General features: G+C 40.7%; 1 protein-coding gene across 1 annotated transcript in view; it reads left to right on the top strand.

Annotated features, from left to right (window-relative positions):
- Positions 1–23810, top strand: part of alk (ALK receptor tyrosine kinase) — a 319654-nt gene that overhangs the window by 145296 nt on the left and 150548 nt on the right. The window contains exon 4 of the mRNA XM_026301074.1: positions 13447–13611. Within this exon, the coding sequence (XP_026156859.1) occupies positions 13447–13611 (165 nt within the window). The remainder of the gene's footprint in view (positions 1–13446; positions 13612–23810) is intronic.

Genomic DNA, 23810 nt, shown 5'->3' with positions numbered 1-23810 from the left:
GAGAGAGGACAGAGAGAGAGGGAGGGAGCAAAAACTAGGGGAGAGAGAGAGAGCACAAGGTTAGTGACATTCAATGGTGGAATATACATGTGAGGGGGGAGGAGAGGAAGAAAAGGGAAGGGAAGGGAGGGGATGGTTATGGTAGGGGGGCTCAGTGCACCGATGGTTCTCGGGCAGTCTAGGCCTATAGCAGCATAACTAAGGGATGGTTCAGGGTTACCCGAAGCCAGCCCTAACTATATGCTTTGTCAAAGAGGAAGGTTTTAAGTCTAGCCTTAAAAGTACAGAGAGTGTCTGCCTCCTGAACCCAGGCTGGGAGCTGGTTCCACAGGAGAGGAGCTTCATAGGTAAAGGCTCTGCCTCCCATTCTACTTTTAGAAACTCTGGGAACCACAAGTAGACCTGCACTCTGAGAGCGAAGTGGTCTATTGGGATAATATGGTACTATGAGGTCTTGATTATATTCATCCTGCTGTAGTCAGGTTTCAGTAAGACAGAGAAAGTCAATTTGGTGATCAGTTATCAAATCATTTACTAACAGAGATTTAGATGAAAGAGACCTAATATTTAATAATCCACATCTGACTGTTCTGTTTTTCTGTTCAGTAAGAGGAGTGGTCTTAATTTTAATTAGGTTTTTATGAATAACTCCTCTTCTGTTAACATCTGATTTATTTGATTTATATGTTCCAGGGGCAGACACAATCTCTATGTGGTTTGAGGGGGGTGACGGCTCTAAGGAAACTGCAGAGAGGCGTTTTAGACTGAGTCTCTGAGTCCCGGTCCCCACTGTGGATTGTCAAACTTTAGGTTTGGCTAATAAACTTGCCAAATTTCTAGAGATGAGAGCCGCACCATTCAAAGTGGGATGGATGCCGGCCATTGCTACCAGACCGGGATTTTCCCAGAAAGTGGCCCAATTGTCTATGAAGTTCACATCGTTTGCTGGACACCACCTAGACAGCCAGCGACGGAACGACAACATGCGGCTAAAGATGGTCAGATTGGGGAGGGGTCCAGAGAAAAGTACAGAGTTTTGCAAAGTTAAACACCGAATCAACATTAATTTTAGTGACCTCCGATTGGCGTAATCGGGTGTCATTGCTGCCGACGTGAATAACAGTTTTTCCATATTTACGATTAGCCTTAGCCAGCAGCTTCAGATTTGACTCGATGTCGCCCGCTCTGGCCCCAGGAATACATTTGACTATGGTCGCTGGTGTCTCTAGCTTCACGTTTCTGACTATGGAATCGCCAATTATCAGAGTCAGTTTCTCAGCGGGTGTGTCGCTGAGCAGGGAAAATCGGTTAGAAACATGAACAGGCAGGTGATGAGCCGTGGGCTTCTGCTTAGGAGTATGTTTCCGTCGGACCGTCACCCAGGCTAATGTAAGGAATGAGTACATCAGAGGGACAGCTCATGTTAGATGTTCTGGAGAAAAAGCCAGAGAAGCCAGATTGAGATGGTTTGGACATGTTCAGAGGAGGGACAGTGAATACATTGGTAAAAGGATGCTGAGGTTAGAGCTGCCAGGAAGGAGGCCTAGAGGAAGACCAAAGAGGAGGTTCTTGGATATAGTGAAGGAAGACATGAGGATAGTTGGTGTGGGTGAGGAGGATACAGAGGATAGGGTTAAATGGAGGCAGATGATTTGCTGTGGTTGACCCCTGAAGGGAGCAGCCGAAAGGAAAAGAAGTAGATAATGGCTCTCGCTGTGGTTCGCTGCAGTTCCAAAGTTTTAGAAATGGCTTTATAACCATTTCCAGACTGATAGATCTCAATTACTTTCTTTCTCATTTGTTTTTGAATTTCTTTGGATCTCGGCGTGATGTCTAGCTTTTGAGGATCTTTTGGTCTACTTCACTTTGTCAGGCAGGTCCAGTTTAAGTGATTTCTTGATTGTGAACAGGTGTGGCAGTAATCAGGCCTGGGTGTGGCTAGAAGCATTGAACTCAGGTGTGATAAACCACAGTTAAGTTTTAACGGGGGGGGTAATAGTTTTGGATTTTATTTTCCCTTAATAATAAAAACCTTCATTTAAAAACTGCATGATGTGTTTACTTGTTATCTTTGACTAATCTTTAAATTTGTTTGATGATCTGAAACAAAGTGTGACAAACAAACATGTGACAAAAAAATAAGAAATCAGGAAGGGGGCCAACACCTTTTCACACCACTCTAGAGGTTCCCCGGAGTCTTGGCTACAGGTCTGTGCTGGTGATTGGTTTAAATATCACTGATCATGTCTGAATCAAGAGAAACTTGTTGTGTTGTAAGCTTTAAGAATGTTTTTCTAAGATGGGAACAATAATTTCTTTTTCCACCCAACAAAGTTCAAACATATGACAAACTTAGTTACTAACCAGAGTCAATACTTCATCAACAGCATAAATGAAAATCAATAAAACTTCAAAGGTATATGCATGAATAATGGATAAACAATAGCACAGCTTCAATATCCCACCGTAGTCTGACAGCAATGCTTTGTAGGTCTGGTCACACGTTATATGTTTAGCAATCAAAGCACAAATGTAAGAACAGGATATAAAGACTGTCATTGTATAGATTTCAGGTCTTGCCTGAAAAGGGAGTATTTTCAAAGTATTTACAGCAGGATGTAAGTCACCAAAAAAAAGGGGTTTTCTTTGTGAAGAACCAGTAATCTGCTCTTTATCAAATGGAGTCTTGACAGTGCAGTACTTGTTGGAGGGCCTTTACCATCTCCTGTTGTTTACCTTAATGGGTCACAAAGAGTTTTATAGTCAAAAATTGTCCAAGGGATATCACTCCTGCCTCAATCAGGAATGTGACCATATTCTGCTGCTTTAGGTCGGCTATAGCTGTTTTAACATAAAAAGGTTAGACTGATTATCCAGAATTGTTTTTCAGATATCTAAAATTACTAATCAGAATAATAATACAAAATATTTACAATTGCATTCCGACTAAGAATGACAGTTTAGGATATTTACAATTACATTTTGACTAGTTGCATTTCTATTTTGGATATCCAAAATGACATCTCTGACATCAGAAGCCTGATTATGGTGCTAATTGCGCCTACTTCAGACTAACTGTGGACATACTTGACGATAAAGCACAATAAAAATTTAGCTAAATTGTGTGTCCAGCTGACACATCAGATGAAGTTGAGTCTGCAAGAAATTTCAACAGGGTTTTCACTGCTACAGCTCATGCAAGACAGGAGTTCATGGCTTGAAGTAGAGGAACAGCGAAACAGTCGTCTTGTTGTCAATATCTCATCTGTACTTCTACTTCGAGCTGTAAGCTCCTGTCTCACACAAGCCGCAGCTGTAAAATATGACACAGGGAAGTGCCAAAATTCAGACTACTGGGAAATCACAGGAGCCTATATCTATGTTGAGGTTGGCAACTGATTTGGTCACTGAGAGGCCAGCAGTGGTAAATGAGACACTGACGAAGAGGTACATGAAAAATTAAATGCTATGATGATGAACCTTTTATGGTGTATTTCATTCCTTCCAGCTGTTGTATTTGTTTCTCATTTATTGACTTCAGAGGCAATCCTGAGTTCCCAGTGTGGTGGTTTGTGCGTCCTACCAGTGCCAAGATGGTGGCAAGGGTGTGGTGTGTTTGTGTGTTTTCTTTTTTATATATATATAGTGAGAAACTGATTCAATTTCAAAAGTGTTTCCAGTAACTACTATAAATCAGATATTTAAAAAAAATTAACCAGTATTTATCTTATGACCATCATCTAATTTAACTGGGCTCTAGCAAAAACATCCATCCATCCATCCATCCATCCATCCATCATCTATACCTGCTTATTCCTTAACCAGGGTCACAGGGATCTGCTGGAACCTATCCCAGCTCTCTTTGGGTGAAAGGCAGGGGTACACCCTGGACAGGTCACCAGTCCATCACAGGGCCACATAGAGACAAACAACCTCACACACTCACACTCACTCCTATGGGCAATTTAGAGTCACCAATCAACCTAACATGCATGTTTTTGGAAGGTGGGAGGAAAGCGGAGTATCTGGAATAAACCAACATAAGCACGAGGAGAACATGCAAACTCCACACAGAAAGGCCAGGTTGCGAACCTTCTTGCTGTGAGGCAATGGTGCTAACTACTCAGCCACTGTGCTGCCACGCTACCAGAAACATTATAGGGCAATCAGGGATACCTTTGGGAGAGACATTCACACTTTATGCGAAATCTTTTAATGGATACCTGTCATTTGCCTAAATAGCTCCTCTAGTTCCTTAGCTTTTCCAATATACAATGTGCCAAGAAATGGGCAGGCCTTTCTATAGAAGATTCAAAAGAATGTAAAGCCATTTATCACATGGCTATACTACATAAATAAAAGAATTGTACAGTGGTATAATCAAAAGATAAATGAACACAGGCCCCCAAATGTCAAAAAGACCTAAATGAATGGACCATAATATCCCTGGTCATTTTGAAAGTGATCAGTTCTTAGTCACTTTGCACATGCAGGAGGTGGGCTGAAATTAGATGGCACATTTAGATCTTGCTCATAGCAGTTGAATCATATCTCTCTCCCCCATTTAGCAGCACACAGAAGTGCTTAGCTTGTCAGTGTGCCAAGTGCATTTGTGCATGCATAAATATTAGTATGATATCCAACGGTAAAAAAATGTGAGGAGTTCTCAAAACCTATGTCTGTGTTAGTTTCTGTGAGTGAGTGAAGTATGCAAATGTGTTTCTGAAAATAATCTCAATCATCATAGTTATATGCAGCGAATAAGTGGCATGAGTATGGGTAGCCACTGATGGCCATTTTTCTCAAACCCTGGTGAATGGTTGATGAAAGTGAATATATTTGTTTGCAGTACCGGTCAAAAGTCTGGACACACTTTCTCATTCAATTCAATGGTAAAACTGTACTGATCTCAGCTCAGTGCTACTACAATGTCCTCTACACCTGAAACCCCTGTAGCATTCCACCCTGGCATTCCACCGGGTTATAAGTGATTTAATGTTATAATTACACAAAATAATGTTCAACTTCAAGCGTAACATACTTGGGTAGTAAGACCTCCAATCCCCTAGGGCTCGCACTCAAGTTAATGTAAAATGTTTATTCTTCTTCGGTGGTAACACCATTGTAAAAGGGGACCGTGCCCCTTATTCTCCCCTTTTAAAGAGTGTTTACTGGAGGATCTTCTATGTTTTCTTTTGGGTACCAGGTACCACCAAATAAATGGCAAATTCGACCAAAAACCCTGTGTCACTGTTAGTGCCCAACACCATCACAACACAACGCAGAGTGTTTCTGAACACGTTGAGAGTTATCAAGAATGCACATGGTGATGAAGAATGTAGGGAAGAATTCCAAGATGGCGATGCGGATGCTGGAAAACCAGGCACAGGGAGGCGTCTAAGGCAACCGGTTACACGTATGGCTTTATTTAAGGAAAGGAAATTAGCTTTCACTACAACCTTGTACTTCTCAATTTCTCCACATCTCATAAGCCCTCAAGATCCTCAGTTTGATGAGCCTTTTTTTTTTTTTTTTTTTTTTTTTACAAAAAAGGAACTTAAATTACTCGTACAGATCGTACAGATAAATGCAATACATCATTCGAATCTGTAAAGGGTCTACTTTTATTTGTATACACTCATAATAACAAAATGCTGTGCCTTTGTAAAATAAAGAAAGCAGACAGCATGTGCTCTCTGTCTTCTGTCTTTGTCACCTGTCTTCACAGACACTAAATAAAACAACCTGAATCTGAGCGAATACTTGCCTCAGACATGAGAAATATACAGTGGGTACGGAAAGTATTCAGACCCCTTTAAATTTTTCACTCTTTGTGTCATTGCAGCCATTTGCCAAAATCAAAAAAGTTCATTTTATTTCTCATTAATGTACACTCAGCACCCCATCTTGACAGAAAAAAACAGAAATGTAGAAATTTTTGCAAATTTATTAAAAAAGAAAAACTGAAATATCACATGGTCATAAGTATTCAGACCCTGTGCTCAGTATTGAGTAGAAGCACCCTTTTGAGCTAGTACAGCCATGAGTCTTCTTGGGAATGATGCAACAAGTTTTTCACACCTGGATTTGGGGATCCTCTGCCATTCTTCCTTGCAGATCCTCCCCAGTTCTGTCAGGTTGGATGGTGAACGTTGGTGGACAGCCATTTTCAGGTCTCTCCAGAGATGCTCAATTGGGTTTAGGTCAGGGCTCTGGCTGGGCCAGTCAAGAACGGTCACAGAGTTGTTCCGAAGCCACTCCTTTGTTATTTTAGCTGTGTGCTTAGGGTCATTGTCCTGTTGAAAGGTGAACCTTCGGCCCAGTCTGAGGTCCTGAGCACTCTGGAAGAGGTTTTCTTCCAGGATATCTCTGTACTTGGCCCCATTCATCTTTCCTTCAATTGCAACCAGTCGTCCTGTCCCTGCAGCTGAAAAACACCCCCACAACATGATGCTCCCACCACCATGTTTCACTGTAGGGATTGTATTGGGCAGGTGATGAGCAGTGCCTGGTTTTCTCCACACATACCGCTTAGAATTAACGCCAAAAAGTTCAATCTTGGTCTCATCAGACCAGAGAATCTTATTTCTCATAGTCTGGGAGTCCTTCATGTGTTTTTTGGCAAACTCTATGCGGGTTTTCATGTGTCTTGCACTGAGGAGAGGCTTCCGTCGGCCCACTCTGCCATAAAGCCCCGACTGGTGGAGGGCTGCAGTGATTGTTGACTTTGTGGAACTTTGTCCCATCTCCCTACTGCATCTCTGGAGCTCAGCCACAGTGATCTTTGGGTTCTTCTTTACCTCTCTCACCAAGGCTCTTCTCCCACGATTGCACAGTGTGGCTGGACGGCCAGGTCTAGGAAGAGTTCTGGTCATCCCAAACTTTTTCCATTTGAGGATTATGGAGGCCACTGGGCTCTTAGGAACCTTGAGTGCTGCAGAAATTCTTTTGTAACCTTGGCCAGATCTGTGCCTTGCCACAGTTCTGTCTCTGAGCTCCTTGGGCAGTTCCTTCGACCTCATGATTCTCATTTGCTCTGACATGCACTGTGAGCTGTAAGGTCTTATATAGACAGGTGTGTGCCTTTCCTAATCGAGTCCAATCAGTTTAATTAAACACAGCTGGATTCCAATGAAGGAGCAGAACCATCTCAAGGAGGATCAGAAGAAATGGACAGCATGTGAGTTAAATATGAGTGTCACTGCAAAGGGTCTGAATACTTATGACCATGTGATATTTCAGTTTTTCTTTTTTAATAAATTTGCAAAAATTTCTACATTTCTGTTTTTTTCTGTCAAGATGGGGTGCTGAGTGTACATTAATGAGAAATAAAATGAACTTTTTTGATTTTGGCAAATGGCTGCAATGACACAAAGAATGAAAAATTTAAAGGGGTCTGAATACTTTCCGTACCCACTGTATGTATAGAAAGCTTGAAATGTCTACTTTTAAATGAAACAATTCAAGTCGAAAACAAATAATCTCTTTTAATGTAATTCAGTAAGGAGCAGCAAGGTTTCTCCTGTCTTACCTCATTATAGCTAATGTGATGTAATTAGCACGTAGAGCCAGATAATTATGTACACGCTCCCGAGAAATGGCATAAAACGTCAAGCTTCATCATAGAATTTACTTACCGGATTGACCAGTTTAAATTACCAGTTTAAATGTTGTAGCTTGAAATACTGTGTGTAAGGAGACCTGTGTTAATCGAGGGAGGTATTTGGTCATTGCAGGGTGACCTGACAATACACTAGACTAGAATGTTCAATGGAAACTCGAAGACCAAAATTTGCTTGGTCACGTTCATAAAAATAAGGATAAACATGGTTGTTAACAAATGGTAAAAATAGCTTATGTTGTTAATTATAATTGGCAAAGATATTTATAACAATTAATAATAGTATCAGGGAAAGTCGAGCTTCATGTTCAGTCACTGCATTGTTCACACAGAGAGATCCTGAGCAGACTTCTGGTAGGTCCATATATATTTTTGCTCCAAAATCAATGAAATAGCTTCTGTTTTCTGAGAGACGGACACAATGTGGGTAAGTTGTGTAAGTATGTACCCTTAAGGAATTTATTGTTCTGAAACTGATAAGGAAAAGATGAGTGACCTGTGAAGGTAACAGCAGGCACAGTCACCTCCAACAAATGCCACATGGTCAAACTCTCTTTGATCATGAACAGATGCTAGAATTAACATGTCTGCTCTAAGTGAGAGGGCCCTTTGTAACAAACAGCTCATTATAGCTGGCCGTAAATACCTTTTAAACCAACTCTTTTGTAGCTAAAACATGCTTTCCCAGATATAACCTGAAACTATGCAGTGACAAATGACAATGGTTATATTCCTGCTTCCATTGCTAAATATGTAACACATATGACCTAACCTATTGAGAGCATTGCTACCAGTCTGCGATCTTAGATATAGGCTCTGTTATAGGTTATTTGTTACTCGTGTTTGTGACTGATTCACGTACCTGTGTGACTTTGTCGGCTTCATTTATGTTGTTGCTGAATTGTTGACTCTTGATTACTTGCTATTTGTGTGTCATGAGGGGAGAATTATGTTTCCAATTTTGGACATTTATTTTGGTGCTTGTTTTTCCTCTCCTCTGATTTAGTTATAGGTAGCTTTATGTTGATCACTATAGATTAGTTTCACCTCTTTTCTATTAGTCTCTTTTTTAGTGCATGAATAAATCCTGATTTACTTTGCTCCTCAATGGAGGATTAATGTTGGTTTGTGCCTGTGTTGTAGAAGGATGTGTTATTTGTACGCCGAGTGGCGGTGTTAACAGTGTGTAGCTGTGAAGTTTTGACGCAGAGTGGTTTAGTTGCCTGAGGGCAGTATTTCTGTGTCTAAGGAGAGTGTTTGCCTATTAACCCGAGCATGGTGGATCCAGGAAAATAAAGAAGCTCTGCGTCCTGCATTTGGGTCTTGCACTTTCATCCTTCAAATTTTAGTACCAACACAATAACCGCAGTGTGTTTCCTCGGCTAGCCTGCCAAAGTTACCTACCATCTCCAGCTAGCCTGCCAGTGTTCCAGGCTAGCCTGCTGCCTGAAGTACTGGCTGGAGTGCCTGTGTTCCAGGCTAAAGTGCCTGTGTTCCAGGCTAAAGTGCCTGAATGCCCGGCTAGAGTGCTGCCTGAATCTGCGGCTAGAGTTCTGCCTGAACCCCTGACTAGCCAAGCCAGAGTTCCCAGTCCCGCTGACGTCGATGCCGGCACCCAAGGCTCTGCCCCAGCTTCCCGAGCCTCAGTGTGCTGTCCCCATTGAGGCTCTTCCCCAGCTTCCCGAGCCTCAGTGTGCCGATGAGGCCCTCCCCGCTGAGGTTCCGCTGTTGAAACCATCGTTCCTCCAGGTCCTAGATTCTGTCCTTGGTGGTCAGCCGGCGCTGCAAACACCAACGCTTCTCCAGAACCTGGCCTTTGTCCCAGTGGTTCGGCCGAGCCCGCCGACACCACCACAGCCAGAATTCCGGCTCTCCAGAGGGGTTGTCCACTAGTGCGGCCCCGGTTTTTTGGCTGCCTGAGGAGCCGCCCACTAGTGTGGCCCCGGATACATGTCTGCCTGGGAGGTTGCCGACTTGAAATGACCCTGGATTTGTGTTCGCCTGAGGGGTCATCCACCTGAGCAACCCCGGATTTCTGTTCACCTGAGGGGTCGTCCACCTGAGCAACCCCGGACTTTGTTTTGTTTGAGCCGTAAAGGAGGATCTCCGAACTGTGACTTTGTTCCCTCTCACCCACCAGATTTTTGGCTGTCTGGGAGCCGGTCTTTGAGGGGGGGGTCCTGTCATGAGGGGAGAATTATGTTTCCGGTTTTGAACATTCATTTTGGTGCTTGTTTTTACTGTCTTGGTTAATTTAGTTATAATTCAATTGAATTCAATTCAATTTTATTCGTATAGCGCCAAATCACAATACAAATCATCTCAAGGCACTTTACAAAAACTAAAACTAAAAACCCAACAATTCCCTTATGAGCAAGCACTTGGCGACAGTGGAGAGGAAAAACTCCCTTTAACGGAAGAAAAAACCTCCAGCAGAACCGGGCTCAGTTTGGGCGGCCATCTGCCTCGACCGGTTGGGGTGAGTGGATAGAGCAGAGAGAAAAGAACAGCAACAATAAACAACAAATAGGATAGGGGAGCTCAGTGCACCGATGGTCCTCAAACAGTCTAGGCCTATAGCAGCATAACTAAGGGATGGTTCAGGGTTACCTGAAGCCAGCCCTAACTATACGCTTTGTCAAAGAGGAAGGTTTTAAGTCTAGTCTTAAAAGTACAGAGAGTGTCTGCCTCCTGAACCCAGGCTGGGAGCCAGATAGGAAGCTTTATGTTGATCAGTATAGATCAGTTTCACCTCTTTTCTATTAGTCTTGTTTTAGTGCATAAATAGATCCCACTTTCCTTTGTTCCTCGTTGGAGGATTAATGTTGGTTTGTGTCTGTGTTGTAGAAGGAGAGAGTTTATTTGTATGCGGAGTGCAGGAGACACTGCAAAAAAATATCATGTATATATACTGTTTCTTAAGTCAAAAACTGTGGGTATCGTTAGCTAACAGAAACCTGTATGGATTTTATGTAGGTGACAGGGAGGTATAATACCTACCTAGATCTCATGCTACTTAGCTACTCATAGCCCACCTATAAAGAATTCCTTCCTATCTTAATAGCCACTCATAATAGAAATAAAGGGACACCAATCAGTTTATTGTTGACACATCAGCCTACCATGGTAAGAGTGCCTCGACCCACTGCCAGAAGATGCTGCTTCCAAGACATCAGCCTTCACACGTACCATCATCTGCCTTGGTGCCGCCATTGACTTCAATTCACCAGTTCACTGCGACCACTGTGACCAGCTGAATTGAGTGGGGTATATATTGGACCTAAAGCAGCAGAATATGGTCACATTCCTGATTGAGGCAGGAGTGATGTCCCTCTGACAATTTACAGTGGGGCAAAAAAGTATTTAGTCAGCCACCAATTGTGCAAGTTCTCCCACTTAAAAAGATGAGAGAGGCCTGTAATTTAGGTATACCTCAACTATGAGAGACGGTGAGAAAAAAAATCCAGAAAATCACATTGTCTGATTTTTAAAGAATTTATTTGCAAATTATGGTGGAAAATAAGTATTTGGTCACCTACAAACAAGCAAGATTTCTGGCTCTCATAGACCTGTAACTTCTTCTGTAAGAGGCTCCTCTGTCCTCCACTCGTTACCTGTATTAATGGCACCTGTTTGAACTTGTTATCAGTATAAAAGGCACCTGTCCACAACCTCAAACAGTCACACTCCAAACTCCACTATGGCCAAAACCAGAGAGCTGTCAAAGGACACCAGAAACAAAATTGTAGACCTGCACCAGGCTGGGAAGACTGAATCTGCAATAGGTAAGCAGCTTGGTGTGAAGAAATCAACTGTGGGAGCAATTATTAGAAAATGGAAGACATACAAGACCACTGATAATCTCCCTCGATCTGGAGCTCCATGCAAGATCTCACCCCGTGGGGTCAAAATGATCACAAGAACGGTGAGCAAAAATCCCAGAACCACACAGGGGGACCTAGTGAATGACCTGCAGAGAGCTGGGACAAAAGTAACAAAGCCTACCATCAATAACACACTACGCCGCCAGGGACTCAAATCCTGCAGTGCCAGACGTGTCCAGGCCTAGAGAGCATTTGGATGATCCAGAAGAGGATTGTGAGAATGTCATATGGTCAGATGAAACCAAAATAGAACTTTTTGGTAAAAACTCTACTTGTCGTGTTTGGAGGAGAAATAATGCTTAGTTGCATCCAAAGAACACCATACCTACTGTGAAGCATGGGGGTGGAAACATCATGCTTTGGGGCAGTTTTTCTGCAAAGGGACCAGGACGACTGATCCATGTAAAGGAAAGAATGAATTGGGCCATGTATCGTCAGATTTTGAGTGAAAACCTCCTTCCATCAGCAAGGGCATTGAAGATGAAATGTGGCTGGGTCTTTCAGCATGACAATGATCCCAGTCAGTCTCCACATGTTTTGCGACAGCCCCAAAACATCACTGCTCTAGAGGAGATCTGCATGGAGGAATGGGTCAAAATACCAGCAACAGTGTGTGAAAACCTTGTGAAGACTTACAGAAAAAGTTTGATCTCTGTCATTGCCAACAAAGGGCATATAACAAAGTATTGAGATGAACTTTTGTTATTGACCAAATACCTATTTTCCACCATAATTTGCAAATAAGTTCTTTAAAAATCAGACAATGTGATTTTCTGGATTTTTTTTTTCTCATTTTGACTCTCATAGTTGAGGTATACCTATGATGAAAATTACAGGCCTCTCTCATCTTTTTAAGTGGGAGAACTTGCACAATTGGTGGCTGACTAAATACTTTTTTGCCCCACTGTATGACTATAACACTCTTTGTGACCCACTAAGGTAAACAACAGGAGGTGATACAGGCTCTCCAACAAGTACTGCACTGTCAAGACTCCATTTGATAAAGAGCAGATCACTGGCTCTTCACAAAGAAAACCCCCTTTTTTTTGGTGATTTACATCCTGCTGTAAATACTTTGAAACTACCTCATTATTGTATAAAATCTAGAGTCATTTAAAAGTGACCAGGCCCGCTCATTTACCTAACCACAGGGATGAGTCTACACAAGTTCTGTCCACAGTGAGGGAGGAACAGATGGAGGCAGAGAGAGGATGAGTGGGAGGAGAGTTGACCCTTTCTTATTTTCTCTCTGAACACATTTTTAGGGAGGGCTTTTTGGTATTACGACAGAAGCCCCTTAACTCCTACTGCACCTAGCCGTATGCTTGACAGCAACAATTTTTACATGAACATCACATTGGTAAAACCCCTTCCTCTACTCCCAATGAAAAACTGTGCACTGTACACTAAGAGGGCAGCTGTTATTAAAGCTGTTACAAGCTTTGTGGGGTGACACATTGTCATACAACCAAAACTATGAGGCTGTTAGATCTGAAACTACAAAATATCCAACTGACAACAGTCTTCCTCATTGAGTCATTTGTTTAATTTACTGTTTGGTCCTTTTAAAGCTGTAGTAAAATCTGAAGTGAAGCTGTATATGTTGAAATTTTAGAAATTGCAGCTGTTGCAGCTGAAAACAACTGGCTATTTAGACTGTATTTAAAACAGCAGTCCTTTTTTTTAAGTATGGACTTTGAATCAAAAAAGAACTACAAAAAGCACAGCAGCACACTTTGTTTATTTGAGCACTCAAATATTGAGCTTTATTATAGCTCCTGTTGAAGGTCATGTCTCTCCGACACTTTTTTATGTTACTGTTGAACTACATTTATTGATGCCTGTTCTTTTTTATGATGTCCTTTGTGTAAATTTTAATAGTGTATCAGTCTCAACATATAAATGTAGATGCATTTTTTTTTTTTTTTTTTTTTTCACCAGATCACCAGTGTACGAGCAACAGTGGAACATGTGACCAGCACCTGGAGGCTATGCCAGAATTCACATGGAGCATAGTTGCAGCTGGGGACCTGCTGGAGGAAAGGAACGAGAAAACTGAAAAGAAGGCAGGAAGTCCCCAGGGTTGGGAGGAAGGTAAGAATGAAGGTATCATGTTCCCCCATTGCAGGGGAATTTCACTTTTCCACAAACTATCTTTTGCTTCTCTGAGTGTGATATTTTCTGCTCATGTTGAACTTTACAAAGAATATATCATCATCATCCGTATTTCCACTAGAAGATTTTTCAGTCATGGTGGCAAAATGATCATAGAGGTTTTGTGTGCATTTTAAAATGTTTGCTTATTTATTTCTTGCACAACACAAAATTTGGTTGGTAATTTTAGTGTAAAGGTCAAGTAAAACAAGGAGAGTATCAATAAGATGTACACAAATATACTGTACACAAATATACACATTGTCTAAATTTTGTTTGGTTTTTGCAATAAATTCATTTTGGGCACTCATGTCATGTGACAGCATGTTGTAATGTACAACATTAAATGACAGTTCACGTAAAGCTCCAACAACAGTTAAACCAGAGCCACCTGAGCCTACAGGGCAGCAGTGGAGAGTATAATGTGAAAGCACAGACACAACAACACCACTATCAACCAAAAGATTGATTCATAGTCTGATTTGATGCATTGTGTTGCTTAGTGCTGCTCTGCTACTGTATGCACAACACACAACAGCTGGACACTGTTACTGACACAAAAAAAATGTGGCCCGCCATGCCTATATTATAACACTGATCAATGCATTATAGGTTACCTCTCTTTTACCTTTCTTTAAGCTAAGTTTAATTATGTCAAGGTGGATACAGCTAAACAGGCACTGAATCTCTTTGCCTACTAAAATTTTAGTACCAACACAATAAACACAAAAAAGTGCTATTGAGGTATCACTTTTAATGTTTTCTCAGGTAAAGAGCTCAATATAGTTTACTGAGCCAGTAGTCTGCAACATCTTGTAGACCCCAGCCTGCAAATCTTCCATAGCCTCCAGCATCATTCATTTTCATACCTTGGAAGATGAGAAAACAGTTTTCTGTCATCTTATCTCCTGAGGTGATGGTGAAATGGAGGGAGACAGAAGGGTCAATTTATTTCCTTAGATGTTTTTTTTCTATCGTGAGCAACAAGTCTGAGACCGTATGGGTGGAGTGCTGGGTGAAATTGGAAAAGTGAAATATATTGACTGGTAAGAGAAAGGAGGTAGTGTGAGCGGAGTGTATAAATGATTGATACCCATCCTGTGTATTTAGCTTAAGTTGTAAATGAAGGCAGAGAATGTGTACATGTGTGAGTGTGTTGGCTGAGCTCAGTGGATTGGTGTACAAATATTTTCACATCACCTTACAGTTATGTCTTTATTATATTGGAAAAAATATTTTAAACTCTTGAATACGACAAATATTTGCCCATTTCAGCAAGCAAAGATTACTCCTCAGTTAAAATACTGACAGTACTAACTGAATACTAACTAGACTGACCACTTTTAGGTTAATCTAAAGAATGGTAAATGCACAAGAATAGAGGGTATAATTGCAAATGTATAACATGTTCACACACCTTAAAGCAGTGGTCACTCACCTTTTGTTAACCAAGATCACTTTTCATGTCAGACAAAAAGCAAGTATCTACTGTGCCTTTTAGAAGTTTGAAAAAAATAAAATCCCATACAGAAGATCAATTGTGAAAGAATGCTTTATCTTTTTACTACCAAAAGATTTTTACCACAAATGTGACATTGATATACAAATATGGAACACAGTATCTAAAACTTCTATACAAATATTAATCTCTGCATATTTATATTGGCTTTCAACAAAAACTGAAGCATGAGAGCAAAAGTAAAAAAAAAAAAGCAAAAATGAAATACCAAAACATTCAAAGACCAATTAATCTGTGAAGAAAGTGCAGTTTCCCAAAATTGTGGGAATGACTACAAAAAGTTGAACATGAATTCTTAAAAAATATGCAGGCATGACCTACTGACAGCATGAAAGGGGCAAGATTTGAAAATATTTTAAATGGAAGCAATCAACACAATGAAAAGCATAGCACTGAAAAATCACACTGTACCTGAATGCATCATATAAAAAAACAAAAAAACAAAAACGTGAAGACATGAACTACTGACAGCAGGCAAAACCAGACACCTTCTAGTAAAATTCAGCAGATTGTACACGTGGTAGTGCTGAAAATCTGATTGGCACACCATTGAAACAATCAGTTAAATGGAATATTGGTCTTATGGCAAACATACAGTATTTGCAACAGTGCTCTGATTCATGAAACAGTAAATAACTTCTGACCCTTAAAGATCGACTTTGAATTGAATAAAGATCAACCTGTCGATTAATTGATGGGTTGGCAACCGCTGCCTTAAAGAAATCCTCTATACTATGAAACGATCTAATCCAAAGAGGACATCAGTATTTTGCCTTCTTCCAAACTCTGTAACAGCTATAGTTAGCCATGTGTATATGTACAGAGTAGGGAGAAATAGATGTGCATAATCATGTTCAAGCCCTCAGTTAACCACAATACATTTTCTGTGTTGTGAATAATTGAGCTGGGTGAGCTGATGTCTCCACACATTTTTCTGGCACTTGCAGTTTAAGACTGGAAATAAGGGATGGGTGCTTAATGGCTGTGATCAGTAGAATTGTTAGTTGTTTCCTATAGTCATCCACTGTAAGATGTTCAACTTGGAAGATTGTAAATGGGCAACAGTTCTTTTATGCTGACACACGCTGACAAATCATTGAGGTTACAACAAGCGCAACTCCAGCTACCATCAGCAGGGGCTCGAGTTTTTTCTATTGACACCTCTATGCTGTACTGTGTATAGTTACGACATTTAATGAATACTTACTGCCCTTGGTAGTCTAAAGAATAAAATATGGCAATATCATTGCAGGCTCTACGTTCCCACTGTGCAATATTGAATTTTCCCTTATCCTGCAGATCCTATTAGGCTTAGACTGTGATCAAGTGACCTTTTTTTTTTTTTTTTTTTTTTTTAAAGAATGTGAAAAATGAAAAGTAGCTTTAATGCACACACTGTCAGCCATTATCATAATGTCCCTGGCCATCAGTAGCGTGTGCAGTGCAGTGCTCCTTCCCAAAGGCTTGTGTGTGGGGGCGTGTAGCCACATCAGTGCTCTGGGTAAAGTAAGTAACAAGAACAGCATGAAGCTATGGTGCCCTTGGAATGACAATACTTAACATTTGTATCAAGAAAAAATCATAGCAGTAATCACAGATTGGTTTGACATATGAGCTCTTTCTGTTGTGAGAGAGCACAGTGAAGTGTTTTTTCACAGTGGCTTGCTGACACATGGTGACATTTAGTAGCAACCGTGAAGGGCTGTAAACTTCAAGGAATATCCGACCACTCAATCAAACCATGCAGTAAACTATATTCCCACCAAATGCTTGTTCTGTGATACTAATCGAGTTGATTGAAAATTAATACCCTCTGCTGAGCAGTTAAGGGAGTCTAAATCAAGCCACTGTGGAAGAGGCGAAGCAACAACAGAAAATGATTTGAAAGTATTTGGCTTCTCCTGTGCCCTTTCCTCGCAGAGTGGGTCATCTCTATTCCATGTCTGCCCCCAGTGTCTTTTGCCAAAGAAAGTGTGAATATGATTCTCGCCCTCACACAGAATAGAGAAGCAGGAGTTGATCCTTGGTGATGACTAGCAGGAGGAGATGTCCTGTAGGAATGTGTTTGCTGGTATTGTAGATTTGTTTGTTTGCAATCGAACAGCCCTGAGTGTGTCTGTCATCTGCCAACTCAAGAAGTAATCTGCAATTTTTTAGTTGGGCTGAGCATTATAGGATTTAGAATATAAAAGAAGAATCTAGAGAGAGCAGGAGCTATGGGCGGCTGTGGCTCAGGAGCTAGGGCAGGTTGACCATGAACTAGAGGGTTGAAGGTTCGATCACTGGTCCTTGTTCCCGGTGTCTGCCCTGGTGTGTGAGAGTGAGTGGGTGAATGGGCAAATAGTGTAAAAGCGCTTTGAGTACACTTGAGTGTAGAAAAGGACTAGATAAGTATAAGACTATTTAGCTTACAGAAGCTAATGCCCTTATCCTACAGTGGTTTTAATGTTCAACTGCCACTGCATCTCAAAGTCTATGTGGAAGACCAATCACAAAGCCCTAAGAGACCGAGTCATAACTCTACTCTCTGACAAAACGTCTGAAAGAATTATATCTACAATTGTCATTCTGTGTTTTGTATTAAATTATTATGTCCACATTAAGGTTAAACTGAATGTTCTGAATGTTTAGTTTAGTACCATAAAGGCAAAGATAAGAAACAAAGAAAGATATTAGCACCTACCGTTTGTTTATACCATGAAATGCGGTGCTGTACCATTTTATTAACAAAAATGTACCTACTGTGTTTCTTATTCTATTACTTATTACCCTAAGTAGCTAGAGTAGTATTGAGTACTATCCCATAGGTGAATCTGGTGAAAATGAATAGCTCTTTAATTCAAAGTGTATTTTTGCAAGAAAATGTAGCAATTGTGTGTATTTTTTTTGGCATAAAGTTTGTTTTTGATTATCAGAGCTTAAGTAATGATTGGTAGATGGTTTTATTTTCTTATAGTAGCAAAATGTGCACTTGAACAAAGCTGCCCACAAACTTTTCAAGTGCCTTTTGCAATGTCTGGGTCAGGCCCTCTGAGGATACCTTCCTGAGCCCTTTCTAAGGATGGAAAAACCTGGGTTGATTATCTTCTTTATTAGAATCTCTACTCAAAGTTTCTCAAAGTTTTGTTTAAAATGAGCCAGTAGAAAAATTGTATGTGGTTATTTTCACTCCTGCACATGGAAATTCAAATCCACTTGCCACAGAAATTCAGATCCACTTGCCACACAGACAGCAATGCCAGTACCCTTTCCTGCACCCAGAACCCTTCTTATCTGAATAAATAATTATGAATCATTACTTTGGATGAGAGGCACCTTGAGACACTATACTTTGGGTTTGGCCCCTCCATCTGCAACCTGATCTGTTAAGCATGGCGAAACCAGGACAAAGGAAAATATGTAAAACCTGAACCACAGTAGGGAACATTATTTGTTAAATAAAACCTAACCTTTTGTCCGGTTTCAGAGGATACACTGTACTGCACTTATACACAAACTGCCAACTGCACTCTTTATTGTTGTTCTTATAATTTATTGAAAATTTAAGGTCCAAAGTGAATAAAAAAAAAAAAAACAAACTTTGTATGCTTCTACAGACAACAAGGTACTAGAAAATGAAAATAGAAGAGATCTAGAACAGTCACACAAATGTTTGTGGCACATTAGAGAAAAGCTAACAGTACTCTGTCTCTCCTTTTTCTTTTCCTATATTTTGTTTATGTGTAATTTCTGTGATGTTTGGTGAGGAAGAATGGACTCTAGCTGTCCTGCCACCACAGTGCAAAATCTCTACTCATCTCCTGTAACCAGGATGTTATTATGAATGTTCCTTATACCAAGGGAACCACCGATCCTTTAAACATAGGATGTACTTACAGATAGCAACATTTTAAATCAAATGTAGGCCACTCACTTGTCTTCAGAGGAAGTCACTGTGACATTAAATGAACTAGATTAGGGCAGTTTGCAGTGTTGTGTTTGTGCCTATTTTAAATAAGTACCTTATGCAGTTTAAGGACTAAAGAGGGGAATGCTCCCAACAATAAAAAGCCTTCTGTTTGGAATATACTTGAGGACAATTTGGTTTTAACAAAGGGAATTTTTCTAAGAGTGGGCATCCACCAATTAGCATGGTAACAAGAGAAAATCTCAGCTTGTGTTCGAGGTTAGGGGCCAGATAGTGTACTGCAGTAGCACATACTAGTGGGATGTGAAAGGACCTAATGTACTAAACAGAGTGGAGTCAGCTCACAGCAAGTATGACGTGCCAGCATAAATAATCCTAAAAACACTGCACATGCTTCATGATTATTGGGTGAAATCCAGCTTTCGACCTCTGTTGCATATAACATCCTTACACATTTCAGGTCATTTAGGAGTATAGAGTAGCTAATAGAGTACTGGTAGAGCAGGGTGTGTAATGCAGCATATAAAATGCACTTTGTATAGACATACCAACAGAATTGGATAGTACTGTCAGAAGTTGGACTCCCTCCATTCTCCTTTCTTTCAAACCTATTTTTTCAGAATTACCAGCTCACTGGATAACTCAGTGCTAATGAGCTGCTATAGATTAGCCAAGGTTGTTCTTCCTCTTTTTGTCAATGAGTAAACCTTGAGGGCTTTTCTTGAGCCTAGAGGTTACTGCATCATGGAGACCAGTTTTAAGTGCACCCTCTAGCCTTCTAGTCCTGACTCCACTAAGCTTGCTGCAACACCTTAGTCTTTGTTGTCAGAGGTTTCACAATCGTTCCCTTGTCAATAATCCAGCAAATGTTCCACCTTGAACCTTGCTTATTAATGAACTGCTGAGTACTATAAATGCAAGGTCAATAGACTGTATCGGCACTACACTGAGCTCATCACTTTTTACTTGTGTGTTTTTTTTTTTTACTTGTTATTGACACTACAGGGTCAATAATTTATTAATATCTTAATTCTCTGAAGTTCCTACTTGATTACCCTGGATCTCCATAACACTTATCTCCATAATACCTTGCCTTTCTTTTGGGAAGCTGTTAATTGTTGTAATTGCAGATTCATTGAGTAGTACTGTATACTTAATGTGTTGCTGGTGTGAGACATGTAATTATGTGGTTTAGTGTCAAAACTTTCAGGTATCTTATCTGGGCTTCTGTGCATTGATCACCTCTTCACTCCAACAGAAGCTGACACTCTTTGTGGCAAACTACCTTCCTAGATAATAATTACCTGTGTAAGCTATGGAGATGCTGTCATTCTAGTTCTCACCCTCTCTAGCATTTAATGAACTACAGCACAGGTCACTAACAGGCGGACCGCGGTCCGGGTGCGGACCCAAAAGCTGCCCCATATGGACCGTGACCTACAGCCAAAACAGGAGGTTATGATTTAAAACCTAACGGGGCGCTTTTATTTCCACCAGCGCAGCTTTTGTAGACTTTACGATAGTGGAAACGCACAGACCAATTGCATGCGAGTTGAGCCATCCCACGTAATACCACTCAGCCAATCAAGTCTGTGCATTCCAGGCGGTAAACATTACGACTCTACAGTGTAAACAGAGCCAGAGGCAAATTACATATGAAAAGACGGTACAAAGAAAAAGAAAAAAGGTGATTCATGTAGAAAACAAAGGGAGAGAAACAGGTGAATGAGATGGAGAAAGGGAGAGAAAAATAAGGAACAAATGGCGCCCTCCAAAAAAAGAAAAGTGGACAGCGAAAATAGAGCATTTAATCCGGAATGGACAGACTCATTTCTGTTCATACTTCCCACTGGGAACACTAAAAAAACTGGAAACCATGGCACTTATTAAGAGTGCCAATGTGAAACGCCATTATGAGAGACAACATAAAGATTATGAATTCATTCGATTTGACAGTCAGGTATTGATTACATGCAGATGTTGATGAAACTACTAGGCTACTTAAATATATATCGCACTATCTAGTTAGACATTATGATATTCCGGACTTTTGCTTCAAGAAATTTTCTCTAACTGGACCTCTTTAAATTTTAGTTGAATACCCCTGAATTACAGTAAAAGACGACACAAAAACAAGTACAGCATACCTTTCAAAGACATAAAAAATCTCATTATCTTAACATTCATCCATCCATCCATCCATTTTCTTCCTGGTAAATTGAGAGCTTCGCCTTTTGACTTAGCTCCTTCCTTACCAAAACAGACCAGTACATTGACCGCATTGCTGCTGCCAATGCACCGATCTGTCTGTCAGTCTCGCATTCCATCCTCCCCTCACTCATAAACAAGACCCCAAGATACTCAACCCTCTGGGGTCTGAGGGTGTTTTGGGGCCCTGGACAAGTTTTGACATGCCCTGACATTTGTGCTTTTCAGTTGATTTTAAACATATTAATGTCTAAAGTCTGATAACACTGTAATCAGCACAAAATGGGCTACAATAATATGTGAGCAGCAAGTTTACACGATTGTGTTTCCGAGTAAACAGTGTTTATGCATGGTTAGTGAAAAACTATAATTTTAAGTCACTGAAATAAGACCATAAAACACATACAGAACATTGGTTCACAAGACTTTTAAGAAAACCATCTTGTGGTGTAAAGTGTTTACTTCACAATGATGTGAAAGTCATCTTGTTCACTCATTTACAGAAAACAATACACTGATTTAAATTTTCTAAGACACTTTTTGTCCAGAAAGGCCATATGCAAGAGGGTGTGTCTGAGGATGAATAGTCATGTGATTTACCTGAAAAGACAAAGACGCACTCAAAGACCCGCACAAAGAACCGCGTAATGAGCCTTTCAGTCAATGTGACTGAGAGGGGATTTGTGCAACACAATACAATACAATGTGGATAAAAACGTTTGTCATTTGAGTTGTGTTTTTACTCTGAGGAGAAAGTAAACTCTTACGAACCGCTTCTTCACCCGCATAGCGGGTCATCATCCAAATGCACAGAAAAAGTGAGTAAATTCTATGATGAAGTTTGACGTTTTATGTCATTTCTCTGGGGCGTGTACTTAATTTCACCTCAGTTTCAGTTTCACCTCAGATTATTTCCATATGAACAGTGCGCTCAGTGTAGGTGGGATCAAATTAGCTGTAATGAGGTGAGACAGGAGAAAACGTACCGCTCCTTACGTTCATACGGATTAAATAAAAAGTGATGATTTGTTTTCGGCCTGAATTGTTTAATTTAAAAGAAAACATTTCAAGCTTTCTAGTCATATGTTTCTTATTTTGATGAGCATTCTCTGAGATTCTGGTTGTTTTATTTACATGTCTGTGAAGAGAGATGACAGAGACAGAGAAGACAGAGAGCGCACCCTATCGGCTTTCTTTATTTGACAAAAGCACAGCATTTTGTTGTTATAATGACGGTATACAACTAAAACTAGACCCTTTACAGATTTGAATGATATATTGCTTTTATCTGTATGATCAAAATTGACGGAATAATTTAAGTTTGTTTCGGCCTTATCAGGAGAAGATGCCACAAAAGGATTAAACATATTAATGGCTAAAGTCTGACTGTAATCAGCACAAACTGAGCTACAATAATATGTGAGCAGCATGTTTGTATAATTGTTTTTTTTTTTTTTTTGAGAAAACGGCATTTATGCATGGTTAGTGAAAAACTAAAATTTTTAAGTCACTGAAATAAGACCATAAAGCACATACAGAATATTGGTTCACAAGACTTTTGAGAACTGGATCTTGTAGCCTAGAGTTTTTGCTTTAATTTAAGTTCTTTTCTGCGTTATCCGGAGAAGATGCTTCATGCTTTTTTTTTTTTTTTTTTTTTTGTTAAGCACTTTGGTCAACTTTAGTTGTTTTTAAAGTGCTATATAAATAAAGTTACAGTTACAGCTTCCAAACTACCTCAGTGACTTCTGGGTGATGGACAGATCAGCCTCCGAGTCCTCAGCCTCTGCTTCCTCCATGGGATTGAGGAGATCCTCAAAGTATTCCTTCCACCATCCAAAAATGTCCCCAGTCGAGGTCAGCAGCTCCCCACCTCCACCGTAAACAGTGTTTGCCAGAATTTCCTTGAGGCTGATTGATAGTCCTCCTCCATGGCCTCACCGAACTCTCCCAGATCTGAGATTTTGCCTCCACCACAGCCTGGGCTGCAGCACACTTTCCCTGGTGGCCCCACCTGTATTTGCCCATATGGGTTCAAGAAGGTACTGACTGGACAGTTTGCCCATCTGGCCCAACCTATTTATGCCACATTTATGGGTCCACAGAAGGATGGCCTCACATCATCCTTTCAGGGTTTGCCGAGCCAGGGGGAGAGGCCCACCCACCAGGCGCTCACCTACGAGGCCCAATCCCATGTTTGGCTTCCTGGCTCCACTGTGCCAGGCGACATCACGGTCCTCAATTTTCCTTTATCCATAAGAGGTTTTTTGAACCACCCTTAGTCTGGCCTGTCACTTAGGACCCTACTAGAGGCATGTGGCCTCTGACAACATAGCTCCCAGGATCATTTGGGCACTCAAATCCCTCCACCACAATAAGGTGGCTGTTCTAGGAGGGGTATCTTCTATAATCTTAATATTCATTGTGACATAATAGGGATACAGTCTGTAGACTGTATGTGGCAGAAGAATACCTCTGTCAGAGAAGGTGTCACATTGAGGCACTTGATTTCTAACC

Source organism: Mastacembelus armatus, chromosome 22 (assembly GCF_900324485.2).
Source record: "Mastacembelus armatus chromosome 22, fMasArm1.2, whole genome shotgun sequence".
Classification (NCBI taxonomy): Eukaryota; Metazoa; Chordata; class Actinopteri; order Synbranchiformes; family Mastacembelidae; genus Mastacembelus; species Mastacembelus armatus.
The sequence above is the reverse complement of the archived record's forward strand: the minus strand, read 5'-3'. Positions and strand labels throughout refer to the sequence as shown.